The following is an 18,016-nucleotide window of genomic DNA, read 5'->3' as shown; positions in this document are numbered from 1 at the left end:
TGTACTCGGCCTTAGTGAGGTCGCAGCTGGAGTACTGTGTCCAGTTTTGGGCTCCACAATTCAAAAAGGATGTGGAGAAGCTTGAGAGAGTCCAGAGAAGAGCCACGCGCATGATCAGAGGTCAGGGAAGCAGACTTTACGACGACAGGCTGAGAGCCCTGGGGCTCTTTAGCCTGGAAAAGCGCAGGCTCAGCGGTGATCTGGTGGCCACCTGTAAGTTTATCAGGGGTGTCCACCAGTATCTGGGGGAACGTTTGTTCACCAGAGCGCCCCAAGGGATGACGACTAGGTCGAATGGTCATAAACTACTGCAAGACCGTTTCAGACTGGACATAAGGAAGAATTTCTTTACTGTCCGAGCCCCCAAGGTCTGGAACAGCCTGACACCGGAGGTGGTTCAAGCGCCTTCATTGAACACCTTCAAGAGGAAACTGGATGCTTATCTTGCTGGGATCCTGTGACCCCAGCTGACTTCCTGCCCTTTGGGCAGGGGGCTGGACTCGATGATCTTCCGAGGTCCCTTCCAGCCCTGATGTCTATGAAATCTATGATTGTGAAGTCCTTACCTGTAAGTGTCAAAACACCCACAGGTGATGAAGCACCCAGTTTAACAACAAAAAAGACCTGGTGATGGGGTAAATAAGGCCATTGCACTTTGGAATGGCTGCTCAATGGCCCAGAATGTTGCAAAAATCGATACCTACCTGCCTGCTTGTGCAAAATAATTTTATTGCAGAACCACAGCCTGTTTTCCCTAAAGTGGCAAAAGTTTTGAGTAGCCTCCATCACCAGGAGAGGAGTAGGCAAAACATTTTGTTTGCAAGCTTGATTACATGAGAACACCAGTGGCTGCTAAGCTCAGGATGAAAAGATGTGCAAAAGCCCCAATGCCCTGGGGCGCCAGGGTGAAAGTGTTGAAAAAGCAACTACATGAAGCTCCAGACCACACAACACCTTACAGTCCCTGCCCCCCGGTTGGTGCAGATGGGTGAGAAGCCGCTGTTGATGGAGAGGGGCAAAATGGAGAATGAGGATGAAATGCGTGATGATGGAGAACAACACAGTGAAGTGTCCTCCAACATGGAGAATATAGAGGACATGGGTGAGCAGGAGCATGAGGAGGTGGCAGTACTGCTTCTGCAAATGCTGTTTACCTGGGGATTACAGCTGCAACACTTGAGAAGGAGAGGAACTGCTAAAGTGTTCACTGGCAAGTTGTGTTCCTGCTTTAGCAGCATTAATGACAAGAGGAAGAAGAAGATACAGGTACCCAGAGGACTTAGAATACACAGAGGAAAGCGAACGAGTGAAATTTGACCGGGCTCTGTTGGGAAACCTGAGGAGGACCTGAATCCACACGCTGTGGGCCCGCGAGAGCAGCTCGGATTGGTGGGAGCGAATCGTGCTGACGACTTGGAACGACCAGCAGTGACTGGAGATGTTCCGAATGGAAAGGGAGACCTTCTATAACATTGTCTCGATGCTGGGGCCCCACATTGTGAGGCAGGACTCTAACATGCGTCGGGCCATTCCACCAGACAAGAGGGTTGCAATGGCCATCATAAAACTGGCCAGCCCATCCAGCCTCCGCTACATCACAAACCAGTTCAGCGTGGCTGCCTGCATGGTCAGGCTGGCAATTCATGAGGTATGCCAGCTGCTTAAGGAGATAGCTGCAAACAAAATTATCTGCCTGGTGAATCTGCAGCAAGTCACAGGTGGCTTTAATGAGACGGGGTTCCCAAACTGCGTGGGGGCTTTAGACACATTCGCATCCCAGTGCTGTGCCCTGCGGGGAATGGGAGGGCTTTCACAAACAGGAAAAGATATGCCTCTGTGATCCTGCAAGCCGCAGTGGACCACCGGTGCTGGTTCACGAACCTTTATACTGGGTGGGTCTACAGCCTGCATGATGCGTGCATGTCCAGATGCACCCCTTTGCCTGGCCTTGTGGAGAAAGGACACTACGCACCTGGCGTGGAGGAGGCAGTGATCTGCAGTGTCACCGCTCCCCCGATTATATTAGCAGATGTTGCCTACCCCCTAAAGCCCTGGCTCATCAAGCCTTATGGAGGGAATATCACCGACCCACAGAAGCTCATTTTTAACTACCATCTGAGCAGTTGCACGATGGCTGCGCAATGTGTGTTTGGCAGACTGAAAGGACACTGGACAGCGCTTTTGTGCCAGCTTTAGAGCAAGAATATATCACGGCCTTTGTAGTGGCAGCCTGCATGCTTCACAATATTTGTGAGAGCCAGGGAGAAGTTTTCAAGGAGTCGTGGGAAGAAGAAGTGCGACAGGCAATGGCCAGACAACAGAGATGTGTCCGGGCAGCAGCAGCAGCACAGGGATCAAAGAGATATCCTCAAGGAGAGGCTGGTCGGGCGGCCCTTGTGCATGATTTTCCAGCAAGTTATATTGCTGGCAACAACACCTAGAAGTGCTTTGTTCTTTCTCTTGGTTATGTTAAAATAAATTAATTTATACTTTAAGTCTGTGTCTGTATACAAGAATGTGTGGTGTTGCGGATGGGTGACAGATGGGAGGATGGCCAGGGGGAGGAAATCTGGACTGGGCTAGGGGTTTGCTGCTTCCAGACTGCCAGTGGTTCGGGGGTGGGGGGCATTATGCACTGTCACCCACATCTGAATGAGCCCCACCTCCCCAACGTGGGTGAGAAGGTTAACTGTTATAGCTCTTGGGGGGCTAGCCAAGTGGGCCGAACAGCAACCCGTTTTCAAAACATTCCAAAAACATTTATAAAACAATTCACAACACACCTCCCAAAGTCGTACGTGGCACTACACAAACAGACTGACGGTGTGCCTGGGCAGGGAACGGGAGGGTTCAATGGGAGCCCCGGCTGGAAACTAATATGATAATATGAAGAACAATGAGCTCAAGAATGCTGGGAAATGTAGTCCCAAAAAAAGGGGGGAAAAAGCCAGAAGAGCTGCCACTACCATCAAGATCGACAGCAATCGCCAGTCAACCAGGCAGCAACAAACACCCACCCGTTGACACTGAATTTGGACCCAGCACCTATACCTTTGTTCCGGGCAGGCACAACCCTCAGACTGACCGCAACACCTGCCAGTTGATAATAGATGAGTTTATTGATACAGAGTAAGAACAAAAAAGCAGCAATACAAACAACCAGGCAATTCTAGACCTATCAATCCTAGGGCTGTCAGAGTCATATACATCTGGTCAGGATGCAGTCTTCACTCTGAGGCTGTCTCTTAGGGGTCAGCAGTCTGGAGGTGGGATGCCGAAACCCACAGCCCCGCTCCAGTGGGGTGCATGAGATGGGTTGCTGGTATGCCCTCGGTCCATGGTGGTCTCAGGGACCCTTCCGGGGGGACAGGGATAGGGAAAGGGATGGGGACCCGTCTCAGGGAGCAAAACAGGGAGGATGACAAGGGACAAGACAAAGGGAGGGATGAGAGGGATGGGCAAGACAAAAGGAGGGACCCTTTGTTAATCTCAAGTCTCTGCTTTTGTATTCTCCTTCCCCCTTGATGACTCCTGATGATGATGACTTCATCCATGGCTATCTCTGGCTGATTGTGGTCACACGTCCACATAGCCTTCTGAGCCTTCTCCTAATTTGGTCTGTTCCCCCAAAAACAGGACTTAGGCCCCTCTGCTGCTCTGGGGCCTTGTAGCTGGTGTCACTTATCTTGTGTTATAGGACAGTATGGTACATACTTCTTTGGTTCCCGAGCTGTTTCCTAGACTGTGTCCTTGTTGTGTTAGACAACCTATCTACCTTGAAGGCTGTGATTTTATGTTATGACATGTCCCTCTTCAATTCTCAGGCTGTGTCCATCCATTGGCCTTGTCATGCTAGACAGCCCATCTACTTCCAGGGCCATGAGAAGCTGTGTGTGTGTCTCCCAAGCTCTTTAGAAATCCATTTAACCCCTGCTGCCCATCTTGACCCCTTATAATGCATATATCTATATCTATAAGCTAATTCCCCAAAAAACAGGCCTTTAAATACCGTTTCTAAGCCAACATCACCCACCCGCTACTATAAACCCTGAACATTTTATAATACCATAGCAGTTATCATAGCAGCTATAGTAAATAAAAGAAAAAACATATATATTTGTCACATGGTGGGATGGGAAGGGAAAGGAATGGGAGGGGAGGATTCACACGACTTGTCCTTGGGATTGGGATGGGGTTTTTTGGATTGTGTACTGATGGAGAGAGACCAGACCGACTGAGCATCGGCAGGTATAAGTGACAAGTATTTTGGGGTGACCATGAGCATGCTTAGAAGAGACTCCCAGCAAGAATCAGGACCGCCTAGGGAGAGCCCGAGGGCAGGGTCTGGGGAAGCCGGGCAGTTTACATGCACCTCCTGCTGTAATACATTAGAAAAGACATTATAGGGGGTAAACTGGTATTTAACTTCCCCTACTGAAATCTGTGGGGAATGACACACGAGGCTTAACCCACTCAAAAGTGCCATTTGTGCAAACACAAATGCACTGCACCAAAAAAAAGCCGTGTCAAAATTTTCAGGCACCCCTGTCACACATGCTCACGGAGGCTGGTGAGATCCTGTGGAGTTGTGCATGGAGTGCAGGGGAAAGGCAGGCAGAACAGGCCATGTGGGAGTCCCTGGGAAGGAGGGCTGGGGTTTAAGACCAGGCTGGGGATGAAGAGGCTGTGCAGAGGTGGTGTGGGGCCATGCTGAGTGCTGTGGGGCTGTGTGGCGGAAACAGGCTGCAGGGTGAATTCTGTGATCAGAGAAGTGTGTAGGGCAAGAACTGGAGCCTGACTGACAGGGCCCTGGCACTCTGCAGCCATGGCTCAAATATGGGTTCCTCTGTGACTCATCCACAACTCACACTTCAGTTTGTCCATGAAGCCTCCACAGCGAATCCTGACAGTGCCACCAAGTAATTCTTGCTCTTCAGGGGAGCAGGCTTATTCCAGGACATGCAGCACAACAAAAATCCCAGCAGAGAGAAAAAGCACAGCTTTATTTCACTTCATTCAGTACACCAACATGGCCCCAACCCAGCTCTGCCCTTGCTAGATCTCACCAAGAGATGCCCAGTATTGGGATGGCCCTACCTCTTGTAATCCTACAGCTGGAGCAAAGACACCTAGATGGGATTACTACCCATTGGCCACTCACCATCCAATGTCAAGGTCCCTGACAATTCACCATTTCCATTCATGTCATGGCAGAGCAGTGGGAGGTGTTTTATTAAAAGCTCTGAGGCATGCGGTGACGCAGCTGGATGCCTCTCAGTACGCTGGTGGTCTACCTCCAGCTGCCCCATGGTCTGCAAAGGTAGAGGAACAGAGAAGCAGAAAAAGTAAATCAGGGAAATATCAAGACAGGGAATGCAAATGAGGTGCAGTCAGTGACTACAGCCCTCTATCATGTACACTGTCATACTCAGGCTGTCATTCAGAAATGAGTTGGCACATACCCTGCCATCACCCAAGCTCCCCACCGAGGCAGAGTCAAGGTCACACCTTGGAGCTGGGGAACTTTAACACAAAAGACATATCCCCGCCGAGAGCAAATCCCTTCAGACCTGGCCCTCAGCTTTCTGGCTCTGGGCAAGTCTAGGGAGGGGAGAGTCTGACAAACCCCAGAGTGGCCTCAGGGTTATCTACAAGACACAGACATTTACCCAGTGCCCTGCTGTACCTTGAGACTGAGACTGGGTCTTGCTTATGGGAGACAACTCTTTACTTAGCTAGACAATCTGACCAGCACCCTGACCAGACCTTACAGCTTAGTAGAGAACCTGCAAGCTCTTGCCTTCCCTAGGTTTACCACAATAGATATGAGCACAGAAGCCTGATGCTGCCAGCTGCCACGAAATCGCTGTTATCATGAGACAAACGGTCAGGACAGAACAGCTTTACTGCATAAGACAAAAACACAGGACAAGATTCCACTTGCAGACAGGCAAACAGAAACCAGACCGAAACACTGCACCGCTACCTTCTAACTTGGAACAGCTTCCAGGTGCCTTCCCTGTTTCGGTCACCAAGCATCCCACTAACATCTAGGAAGACCCCACAACCTTTTCCTGCTGGGGTCTCCTGCTTCATCCGAAGATTTGAATGACCCCCTCCCACCAAGGGACTTCTCCTTGAATCCACAGCCTTGTCTAACACTTCATCTTCCTTCATTCAGTTCCTGAAAACTTTTCCCATCTTCTCTTCTGAGATCTTCCCAGCTGCCTCACAGGAACACTAACAAAGTCCCCTTTGCTATGGACTCAGCTACTTTTGAGCAGAAGCCCTTAATCTCCAAGTCTAACCCTGGAGCTGAACACACACAAACATATTCACAATAAAAATGCACTTATGGTAGCTTGGCTTTAGTTGCTTATCAGAGAGCAAACATGATGGTTGTTGCCCAACTTGTGGGGGGGAATGTCTGTGAAATGCCCCGCTGCAGATTTGGTTACCCCATAACAGGGAGGGATGGGGAAATCCATGCGCTAATGTGTGGCACCAAGGAGCCAGCCTCACCCTGGGAACCATGTTGGGAATCTCCTTTTGCACTCTCTTCCCTCCTCTACGTTTTTCCTCCTTTCTCCGGCCTCTTTCACTGACTGTTTTGCCTATCACTTTTTTTTCCCAGCCTTGGTCCTTCCTGTCCATGTCCCCCACAATCCTTTGCTCCACGGCAAAAGTCAGTCCACAGATCAGGCCCCACACCCCCTCTCCTCCTTTACACAGGATTCTCCAGTTAGCAAATTTAAGTTTTAAAAAATTCTCTCTCTTTCTTCTGCTGGTCCCTCTGCTGACACCAGGGCTGTCCCTGCTACCAGTGTGAGCCCGCAGAGGTCAAAGCACTTTGGACAGGGACCCATTGAAGATGACCCTTGCATTACTGCTCAGGCCTCTGGTGCCTGAACTCCCCACCTACTCCTAGGCATGACAACACAAGGAAGGTACAAACTCTTCCAGATAGAAAGAGGAAGGGGGCTTGGGCCCTGCTGCAGGAGCTTTTGGATGGGAGATCCAACTGAGACCCTACTGCACAGGGCTGTATCAATGCTGGAAGCTAATGGGAGCTTCCAGCTTCTCCCCTCACTCCCAATTCCTACTTCTTTCATTCTCTGTCCATGAGGCAGCAACAGTTCTTGTTTCCCAAACCCCACAACTCTTCCTACCATCAGTGAACATACCCTACTCACAAATGACATTAAAGATGTATCCTGCATTACTGGTCAGGCCTTCGGTGGCTGAACTCCCCTCCCACCCCTAGGCATGACACCAGAAGAATCGTACTAACTCTTCAATATGGATAGAGGAAGGGGGTTTGGGCCCTGCTACCAGAGCTGTTGACTGGAAGATCAAGCTGCAACTCTACTGCACAGGGCTGTATTAATTGCTCAAAGCAGATGGGAGCTTCCAGCTTCCAAATCCTACTTCATTAATTCTCTGTCCCAGAGGCAGTAACAGTTCTTGTGTCCCAACCCCACAACTCTTTTGCTCCCATCCATGAACCTGCACTCTGAAGCTTGGCCCTGCCCATGCACTCTCCAGTCCCACACTGCCCTCCCCTTCCCTGTCTCAGCCAGAGCCCTAGAGAAGTGAGACTGTAGCCCTAAGGGGGCTGAGACCACAGCACAAGAGGAGTGGGGATTGATAAAGGCAAAGATGCCTGAGCCCAAAGAGTTGCAGAGAATATACAAGGCATAAAAGGTCTGAACAGATTGATCGAGGCAAAGAGATCTGAGCCTAAAATGTAGCATAGAATGATAAAGGCTTAAGAGGCCTAACCGGACTGGAGTGGAGATTGGGAGTGAGTCCCCGCTGATGGATAAGTGGTAACAGCTTCAAGCCTGCAAGGGAGGTTGGAGGCTGTGAACAGCACATAAGGCATTTGGTGTTCGGGGAGGCGCGTACAGGTCACGGGGGGGCCGCTTAATATAAGGACACAGAAAGATCAATGGGGTCTGAAAAGAATCCACAAGCAGGTACTGCCAGCCCAGGGCTTGCTCTAGGATCCTTGGGGGCAGCGTCCCTTTTCCTACGTCAGTTATTCTAACAAAGGTGTTTCAGGCCAGAGTCCGGCACCTAAAAGGGCCAAGGCCAGAGCTGTATAGGGTGAGATTGCAGACCTAAGGGGTTCAGACCAGAGCACAAGAGGGGCAGAGACTGATAAAGGCAAAGAGGCCTGACCCCAAAGAGTTGCAGAGAATAAAGGGAGGGCACCCTAGAGCTGGAAAAGAACAGGAGCCTCATGGCCACCAGAACGTGTCATGTCTGTCCCTGGGGCCCAGATCCTGTTAAACCTTGGGACCCTGCAGCAGTGGCAGGGGCTGGTCTGTACAGACACAGCCAGGGCTTGCTGTAAGAGCAGAGAGATCACCTGAGTCCAAGAGAGGGAGGGAGGGCTGAGCAGAAGGGAGCTCTCTCGACACAGTCAGAGAGCCTGGTTATAACAAGTCCAGAGATACCCATTTGATTATTTGCTGGGAAACATCCCTTGCCTGGCTCAGAGTGATACTCTGAGCTTGGCTTGACCAAAAACCAGTTGTTGCAAAAGATGGAAATGGAGGCAGAGCCAGGGCTGGATTGTGTCCCCAGAAAACCAGGCTGGCAGGAAGATCGGGGCCTTGGTGTCAGCATCAAGAAATGACATCCACCCCCCTGCACAGTCCAGAGATACCCGCACCCTCCTGGGTGCCTGGGGCAGGTCAAGGCGGGTGGGAGCCGGGGCCGTGAGAGCCTGGAGCTGACCCCTCCAGCAACGCTGCACAGCCCAGATCCCCACCTCGGGGCTAAGGCTGATGCATCCATTCCTCTTCACAGACTCGCTGGCCACCCCCGTTGCCCAGCCGTACCCCTTCCCCACCTCCACCTCCCAGCAGTGTCTCCCTGAGGTGAATCCCTCACAGCCCAGCACACAGGGCTGAGTGTCAAATCTCTCAGGATTGTTGGGCAGATGCTGCTGTTCGCTTCCCCCATCCACAGACACAATGAGACAGGGATGAGCCATGTCTGGATCCAGAGTCACCATCACTGGCAAAGAGAATCACAGCGACGGGGCAGCTCTCAGCCCTGGGGCAGGCGGGGCCGTTCCTCCCCGTCCCCACCACCCTGTCCTGCCTGGGATCGTCCTGGCCCCAGTAGCTGCCTCTGCCCTGGGCCCAGAGGCTGAGCACAGATGGCCTCGCAGCTCCCCAGCCTGGCACTGGCAGCAACTCCTGCCCCTGCTCCTTGGCCTCCCTGGGGGGGCTGCCCCATTCCCAGGAGCAGGGACACGGGCAGGAAGGGCCCCAGAGCTGTGAGTGAGGGGGGGCAAGAGGAGGCGGGCGACAGCCTCACGCTCCCTCCTCTGACCTGCCCTGCACTCCCAGGCTGGGAATGGAGGTGAAGAGGCAGCTGTGGAGGGGAGCTACTCAAATAGTGCAGGAGGATGAGGAGGTGGCACAAGGCACAGAAACTTCACCTCCCCGCCTCCTTCCCAGTCAGCAGGGAGCAGTTCCCTGGGGAGAGCCCAGCCCTGCCCCAAGAAGAGGAAGACAGTGGGAGAAGAAACAGGGGAAGCTGCCCTGCCAGGGGCAAGAAGAGAGACACAGCAGCCCTGAGGGACAACTGCTACCTCCCACCTCTGAATCAACAGCTACACATCAGTCTCAGGGCACAGGCCTGAGCAGAGAAAGTGTCCATGGCTTGTGGGGGATTTGGGGAATTTTCTGTGATTCAGGATAATCCCGATGAGAGCCTACCCTTGGTGTATGGCTGCGATGGACCCCTGCTTCTCTTCTCCAGGGCAGATGGCAGAGTGTCTGGAGGGAGAAGGAGCACAGACATGACACTTCCTGCTGTCAGGCTGGTACGGACATTGCAGCCCAGGTCCCACCTCTCTGACCCGAGTGCCTCAGACTGAGCAGAGATGCTGGAGTGGCTCCATCTCCATCCCAGCTACCAACACCTGTAGCTGTTGTAACCTCAGAAGCTGCCCCTGCATCTCCCTACCCCTCGACAGTGACACCATCTCTGCCTGGAGGTGATGTCTTGCTTTTGGAAGGGAGTAGGACATCAAAGGTGTAGCTTCTCCCAGGGAACATCCCTCCATCTGCCTGGCCTGTCCCCCTCTACTTTAGACACATACAGGGGCCCTCCTCCCTGTGCCTGCTGCTCCTGGGGAGGAGGGAGAAGACATGGGAGGGCAGATTTCTCCTTCCCTACAGCCCACTCCAGCCAGACAGGCTAGATCCATATCTCAGAAAAAGTCTTGGATTTGGAGTCTCTATTTTGGATGCCAACCACTGAGCACCCAAGCCCTGGCACTCAGAAGAGTTGGGCTCCTGCAGCTCTCACCGACTCCTTGTGCAGCTGCGAGTGACAGAGCCCAGAGCACACATCCTGCCTGGCTCTGCCTTTGGGAAAGACTGAGAATTACCTGGGTATTGGCTATATAGGGGCTATAATAACATTCTGAGGTCACAGGGTGAATGAATGTACCACGTTAATGCCTGGGCTCTCCTACATCCACTCAGTTTGTGGCCTCTGTGCCTTTTATAAGTAATTTGGTTTTCAGTCAATAGACCAGAGCCCATCTCCTCCCATGGCCACAGACACTCCTCTCCTCATCCCCTTCAACATCCCTTCTCGGTACCTTTGAACATCTTCACAGTCTCCGTCAGGGCACAAGTTATCTGGGAGAAATCCTGGAGTCTCCTTTCCAGCTCTGGAGAAATTGGCACTGGCCGTGGGATCTCCCCCTTCTCACACCTAGAAAAACCCATCTCAGGTGAGTGAATGAACTGGCAGAACTCCGTGCCATTCCCTGCCCAGCCTCCTCTGACCTGCCCTGCACTCCCAGGCTGGGAATGGAGGTGAAGAGGCAGCTGTGGAGGGGAGCTACTCAAATAGTGCAGGAGGATGAGGAGGTGGCACAAGGCACAGAAACTTCACCTCCCCGCCTCCTTCCCAGTCAGCAGGGAGCAGTTCCCTGGGGAGAGCCCAGCCCTGCCCCAAGAAGAGGAAGACAGTGGGAGAAGAAACAGGGGAAGCTGCCCTGCCAGGGGCAAGAAGAGAGACACAGCAGCCCTGAGGGACAACTGCTACCTCCCACCTCTGAATCAACAGCTACACATCAGTCTCAGGGCACAGGCCTGAGCAGAGAAAGTGTCCATGGCTTGTGGGGGATTTGGGGAATTTTCTGTGATTCAGGATAATCCCGATGAGAGCCTACCCTTGGTGTATGGCTGCGATGGACCCCTGCTTCTCTTCTCCAGGGCAGATGGCAGAGTGTCTGGAGGGAGAAGGAGCACAGACATGACACTTCCTGCTGTCAGGCTGGTACGGACATTGCAGCCCAGGTCCCACCTCTCTGACCCGAGTGCCTCAGACTGAGCAGAGATGCTGGAGTGGCTCCATCTCCATCCCAGCTACCAACACCTGTAGCTGTTGTAACCTCAGAAGCTGCCCCTGCATCTCCCTACCCCTCGACAGTGACACCATCTCTGCCTGGAGGTGATGTCTTGCTTTTGGAAGGGAGTAGGACATCAAAGGTGTAGCTTCTCCCAGGGAACATCCCTCCATCTGCCTGGCCTGTCCCCCTCTACTTTAGACACATACAGGGGCCCTCCTCCCTGTGCCTGCTGCTCCTGGGGAGGAGGGAGAAGACATGGGAGGGCAGATTTCTCCTTCCCTACAGCCCACTCCAGCCAGACAGGCTAGATCCATATCTCAGAAAAAGTCTTGGATTTGGAGTCTCTATTTTGGATGCCAACCACTGAGCACCCAAGCCCTGGCACTCAGAAGAGTTGGGCTCCTGCAGCTCTCACCGACTCCTTGTGCAGCTGCGAGTGACAGAGCCCAGAGCACACATCCTGCCTGGCTCTGCCTTTGGGAAAGACTGAGAATTACCTGGGTATTGGCTATATAGGGGCTATAATAACATTCTGAGGTCACAGGGTGAATGAATGTACCACGTTAATGCCTGGGCTCTCCTACATCCACTCAGTTTGTGGCCTCTGTGCCTTTTATAAGTAATTTGGTTTTCAGTCAATAGACCAGAGCCCATCTCCTCCCATGGCCACAGACACTCCTCTCCTCATCCCCTTCAACATCCCTTCTCGGTACCTTTGAACATCTTCACAGTCTCCGTCAGGGCACAAGTTATCTGGGAGAAATCCTGGAGTCTCCTTTCCAGCTCTGGAGAAATTGGCACTGGCCGTGGGATCTCCCCCTTCTCACACCTAGAAAAACCCATCTCAGGTGAGTGAATGAACTGGCAGAACTCCGTGCCATTCCCTGCCCAGCCCTGCTCCACGGAGGTGCAGCACGGGCAGTGGCAGTGTGACCGTCCCTCACACTGCCCCATTCAGATGTTTTTCCCCGCCTTGGTTGCTGCCGACCTGGGTAGATTTGTGATCGATGACCTAGCAAAGAATGGCCCGTATTCCATGCCAAGGGCCCAGAAGCAGCCAGACCTCAGGGAAAGTTGCATCCCTTGAAGAAGCTTTTGGTTAAAAATGGCCTGTGTGATGGGATGGATGACCCCTCAGCTTAGGAGAAATGCTCCTGTTGGGATTAAGTTCCCTGGAGACATTTATATCCTGCCCCAGTAATCAGACTGCTGAGCCCTAGTAAGGTACAAGTCTACTGTGGTTTGCAGCAGCTTCCCAGCACCAGCCCAGGTGAGGAGTAAAGTGGAGCCACGTACCTGCTCAGGGTCGTTCGTATATCCTTGGGGAGAAAGAGAGACAATATGAGTTGCCCATGTCACACCTTGGGGATTTGGGGGGCATTTGGAAACAAGCATATAAAGAAGCACTATGTAACCAGCAGGGCAAATTATTGGCTATGCTGCCAAGGCTTCTCTGTCTCTAGCATGTGTGTATCTATAATTTTTCAGAGACCAAAAACAACTCTCACCTCTGTGATGCACATAACGCATGGGCGGGCAAAATATAGCCCATGGGCTGGATCTGCCCTCCCAAATGATTGGATCTGGCCTGTGGCTGCTCCCACAGCACTCCACATGGGGCCAAGCCTTGCCAGTGCTGTGCTCCTGTCTGCGCTCGTCAGCCAGGGTCCCAGCCAGAAAGCTTCCAGCAGGCCTGCTCTGCTGCAGCTGCAGCTGCCGGGGTGCTGGCCAGCTCCCCTTACCTCCAGTGGAGGCTCCTTCTCATGTTCCTACCCCTGCTGCACCCGTCCAAGTGGGGAGGAAGTTTCAGCCAGGTGGTTCCTGCCCCAGCACGCAGGGCTCTGGCTCCAGCTCCTACCCACCTTCCAGTCACGCTGCCACCCTCAGGTCGCTGCTTATGGTGCTGGGCGGGCAGAGTGGGTGCAAAGGCAGCCAGGAGGTGAAGCCAGAGCCCTGTGTGCTGAGGCAAGAACTGCACAGCTGCAGATTCCTCCCCATCCAGATGGGCACAGCAGGGGCAGGAGCCGCTGCAGGGGGGGGAAGCTGAGCAGCATCCGGGCAGCTGCAGTTACACCAGAAGCAGACTTAGGCAGGGCTTTGTTGCACATGCCACGTGCCTCCTGCCTCCCTCCCCTCACTCCCAGCTGCTCCCAGGACCTACCACTCAGTCAGGCCCCTTTAGGCCCCCCCTACACACACACCACCCAGAGGGCAGGGGCATGCAAGCAGTAAATCACAGCTCTTCCCTGGGCCCCAACCCTGCACGTCCCTGCCCACAAAGCCAGGGCTCTGCCCCAGTCCCACCCTGCCCATGCCTCATGATCCCAGGGTCTCTGTGGAGCAACCCCCTGCCCGACCCCCCAGCACCCGTGGTTGGGCAGTCAAAGAGCTGCACCCAGGAAGGGGGCCAGGATCTTGGGGCAATGACAGTGCTGGGCCGGGACCCAGGGAAGAGCCATGATCTATTCCCTGCATGACCCTGCCCACAGTACTTGCAACCATCACAGGGGGGTGCAGGCAGCAGATCATGGCTCTGCCCAGGGCTCCAGCACCACATTGTCACCACCCTGTGCCCCACCCCTGATCCCAGTGTCAACCGTCCGTCCCACTCCTGAACACAGCCTGCCACTGGTCTAATCCCGCATAGGGAGCGTAAGTGAGTTGTTCTGCAGGGGGAGGAGAGGCACTGGCCATGGCTGCAACAGCTCATCAAAGCTCCCTATGAGGCCCACGGGTCAAAACAATTGCCAACCCCTGCGTCACCCTGTGGTCTCTAACCGCTGGACTCCAGGAGCCAGCAGCCCTCCCTTCCCGGTACAAGGCTCTGGGCTGGTTCCAGCACAGTCTCACCTGCAGGAACTCACTCGCTGGCTGCTGGCACTTTGCCTCCATCTCGCCAATCAGCTCATTGAGATTGGAAATCTCCTCAGAGAGTTTGGTGCCCTTTTCTTTCTGCATATTCACAAACCCCTCCAGCCCTCCCAGCTGGGCCAGCAGGAGTTGCTCTTGTTCCTCTATTAGCTGGCGCAGTTGGTTAAACTCAGACACAATCTTCTGCTTCTCGGCACCTGCCCGTTTCTGTAAAACAACTATAGTAAGTGACACCAGCACAGGCCTGAGTGTGCAGGGGAGAGATTCTTGGCAAAGACAAAGACACCTGGATAATATCCTTCCCCATGTCGATCTGAAGTGATTTATTCTTGCCATTGCATTAGACACTAATACGTATTAATGGGAGGTGGCCATGCTGGGAAAGATCAGTCAGAGGTTTGGAGTGAGGCACCATCACTATGCTGATCACACTCAACTCTGTCCCTCTTTTTCATCTAAACCAGGCACTTCAGTCTTGGTCCTTACCCAGAAGCTGGCAACAGCTGGGGACTGGACACAGGAGAAGCAATTGAAGTTGAATCTAGACGAGACAGAGGCGATGCTGTTTGGCAGCCCTCCTGGCTTGTGGTGAATAAAGAAACTGCTCATTAATGGGAGTGACTAGGGGTACCTTTCACCAACACCATCTGGTCTGGATCTGGCAATTGCCATCCACGTCTTTGTAACCTAAGGCAGAAATGTGCTTTCTATGGGCCTGCACTTGAGCCCCATCCAGAAGCTGCAGCTGGTGCAGGACAAGTCAGCCTCCTTTGTGACAGAGGCGGGTTGTCAGGAGCATGTTGCTGCAGTGCTCCAGAGTCTGCTCTGGCTTCCACTGGGTGCAAAAGATGATGCTGGTTTTGACCTCTAAGGCCAAACTCAGAGCCTGGCATAGTTCAGGCTCCCCCTTCTTCCCTTAAGTCCCACTATGGTTCCTAATGTCAGCAAAGAGCAGTTTCCTGCGAGGACCACATATACACAAAGCTTCTTTGATGAAACTGTGTGGGAGGTGGTTCTGGGTAACTGCTCCTCAGCCCTGGAACTCCCTCTCCCTTGTGGTCCCAAGGCACCTACCAGCTATTCCCGAATTTTCCCTTCTCTAAACCATTTCACTCTCAGGAGCTTTTCTCTCCTTTTCATCAGAGTCTTCAAATGGGCCTGAAGTTTTTCCTAAAGAAATAAAAATGATTTTATCTTGACCTGTAGGAAAAGGAGGGTGCATGGGATGATTTCAGTGGTTTGGTTTGCACGGTGCTAATGAAGGGATTTTTTGGACTAACCAAATGGCAACACACTAGAGCTCCTTGTAGACCCAAGTATACTCAAGGCACTGGAGACACCTCCCAAGTGCAATCAATTACTGGAGCTAAGGAGGGAGCACTGGGCCAGAGACATCTTCTTGTGCCAGGTCCTCAACTGAGTTCTTGGAGCAGGAAACCAGTTGCAGAGTTAAACTCTTCAATGTTTGTTTCTGGGGCTGTAAAGCTGGCACGGCCCGAAGGGTTCAGACTTAAAGCCTCTGGTAACTGTGCTGCTTGGACAGAAGGGGCATAATCACAGAGCAACTCTATTAGCATAGCTGAGGTGTGAGGAACGGTAGGGTGATGCTCTAAACTCCAGTGATCCTCTAAACTCTGGCAGGAGGCAGGGTAGATATACATCTTCACAGACTAAAAAATAAGACACGTATATAGAGTACAAGCCTTTGTGAATGCAAGTTCATTTCAAGAGATGCTATGAAAGGACTGCAGAAGAAAGAGCATACGAAGGAGAGAGAAAATATAACACAATAGACAAGTGGGGGTGGGGGAGAGAGTGAGATAGAGAGAGAGGAGGAGACAGCAGGAAGGGGACAGCACTAGGAGAAAGTTAAAAAAAAAAAAAAAAGGAAATGAGCAGTAAATCCAGAATGTCCCATTACACCCCCGGTAAAATTACCTACCTTCAGCTCAGCTCCTGCTGGGGAGAAAATCAGATCATATATACCAATGAATGATAGCATGCATAAATGTCATGACAGGGAAATTATCTACCAGAGGAAGGACCAGCAGATGTGGACCTATGTTAAGACTCAAAGACTGGCAAACTGTCTCAACTGAATTGGATCAAATTCAACAAGAAAAGGGCAGTCTTGCACTTGGGACCTAATCATTGCATGCACAGATTCAGGCTTGGAAATGACAGGCCAGGCTGCAGTACTGCAAAGAAGGACCTGGGGGTTACAGTGGACCATAAGCTGCTTATGAGCCAACCATGTGTTCTGGTGGAAAAAACCCAGGAGCATCCTTGGAGTGAGCCGTCCCTCCTTTATCCTGATCCAAGACCCAGCTTACTCACAAAGGCCAGTCAGCACTTTGCTCCAGTTTCCTGTCCCTTTATTTAACATGTGGGAAGCTTGTCCACACAGCAAACAGAGCAAGAAACAACACAAACAAATGGGCAAACAACAGAAGTAAATCTTCTGGTCTCTCCTCAGACCTAGAGGGAGAGGAAACCCAGGCTCTGTGCTTTTCCATCATTGTACCAGCCATCACCACTGCCACCACCAGCACATCCTCCTCCTCCTCCTCTCCCTCTCAGCTGCCATCCTGGGGAATTTTAACTACCTAATGGCCAGACAATCATCCCTGCCAGCTGGCCCAGAGCTTCCAGGCAGGCAGCTATTCCCTCGAACCCCTGCACTTGGGCTTCAGCCCCTGAGCCGTGCACCTTGTTACAATCCTCCTGCTGCATTAAGAGCAGTGGTGCTTGCAAATCAAGGGAAGTGATTCTTTCCCTCTATCAGGCACCGGTGAGGCCTCACCTGGACTATTATGTCTGGCATTGGGCCCCACACTTCTGGAAAGATGTAGACAGATCAGAAAGAGCCCAGCAGAGATTAGGAGGAACTTTCTGACCATGAGGGTGGTTAAGCATTGCAACAGGCTACCTAGAGAAGTTGTCAGATCTGTACACCTGGAAATTGTCAAGAGCAGGTTAGACAGGCAACTGGCTGGGATACTTTAGTTAGGTCGGATCCTGCCCTGATGTAGGGACAGGATAAGATGATCCCTTCCAGTCCTACTGCCGTACTATCCTATGGCTTTCCACCACTTAATCCAGGAGATTGATTGCTCAGGCACAGTCTCACTCTAGTACTTGAGCCTCACTGAGTACCATTGAGTAACAAAGACACACAAAATCTTATGTAGCCCACACAGACCAAGGGAACAGGGTTTGGCAAACGTGGAAGCACTTAAGAGTCATAATCAAAAGCCTGGACAAAATGTACCCAACTGGAAGACTGTTTGTTAACCCTCAAGGCACTGCAGAAATCATCAAGTAACTAGAAAGCCACTCAGAAGCAACTAAAGGGCTAACGCTGAGAAGAGGAGATCAAACACCCATAAAGACTCTTTTACCTACCTCAAGGCAGAGAGGCTTGGAAAAAGGGAGTGCCAAAGAGTGATGTGCTAGTAATTGCTCCTCCGGAGAGTGCTGCCAGGCTGAGAAAACGGCTCATGAAATTTGCTATCTGGGATGGCTTATGGCTTTGTTCAGGAGGGAAGGTGCACTCATACGTAAAATTAGGCTTCAGAGGCAGTCCCGCGTAACGGAGCATGTGAGTGCGGAACTGAGAGGTGAACCCTGGGGCCAGGAAAGGGGAAGGGTCCAGTTTGAACCAATGCCTCAGGACTGCTAAGAAGAGGTTTTGTGTCTCGCATTTAAGAGCTGTATTAGTTGCAGGAACCCCTAGATATCTCTAGACACCCCATT

General features: G+C 52.2%; 1 protein-coding gene across 4 annotated transcripts in view; it reads right to left on the bottom strand.

Annotated features, from left to right (window-relative positions):
• Positions 1-3,116: 3,116 nt before the first annotated feature.
• The window catches only part of LOC112548032 (tripartite motif-containing protein 15-like), a 15,100-nt gene continuing 200 nt past the window's right edge, over positions 3,117-18,016 (bottom strand). Inside the window, exons 2-7 of one of the 4 annotated variants that reach the window (XM_025192038.1) lie at positions 15,335-15,430; positions 14,240-14,467; positions 12,686-12,708; positions 12,103-12,218; positions 9,738-9,797; positions 3,117-5,312 (exon numbers count right to left, since the gene is read on the bottom strand). In XM_025192038.1, the coding sequence (XP_025047823.1) occupies positions 5,275-5,312; positions 9,738-9,797; positions 12,103-12,218; positions 12,686-12,708; positions 14,240-14,347 (345 nt within the window). In that variant the 5' untranslated portion in view covers positions 14,348-14,467; positions 15,335-15,430 and the 3' untranslated portion in view covers positions 3,117-5,274. Of the gene's footprint in view, positions 5,313-9,051; positions 9,349-9,737; positions 9,798-10,630; positions 10,801-10,820; positions 11,270-12,102; positions 12,219-12,685; positions 12,709-14,239; positions 15,663-18,016 lie in introns of those variants that run through there. The other 3 variants (XM_025192037.1, XR_003091842.1, XR_003091843.1) reach the window with 3 other exon arrangements.

The sequence above is a fragment of the Alligator sinensis genome, unplaced genomic scaffold (genome assembly GCF_000455745.1).
Source record: "Alligator sinensis unplaced genomic scaffold, ASM45574v1 scaffold900_1, whole genome shotgun sequence".
Classification (NCBI taxonomy): domain Eukaryota; kingdom Metazoa; phylum Chordata; order Crocodylia; family Alligatoridae; genus Alligator; species Alligator sinensis.
The sequence above is the reverse complement of the archived record's forward strand: the minus strand, read 5'-3'. Positions and strand labels throughout refer to the sequence as shown.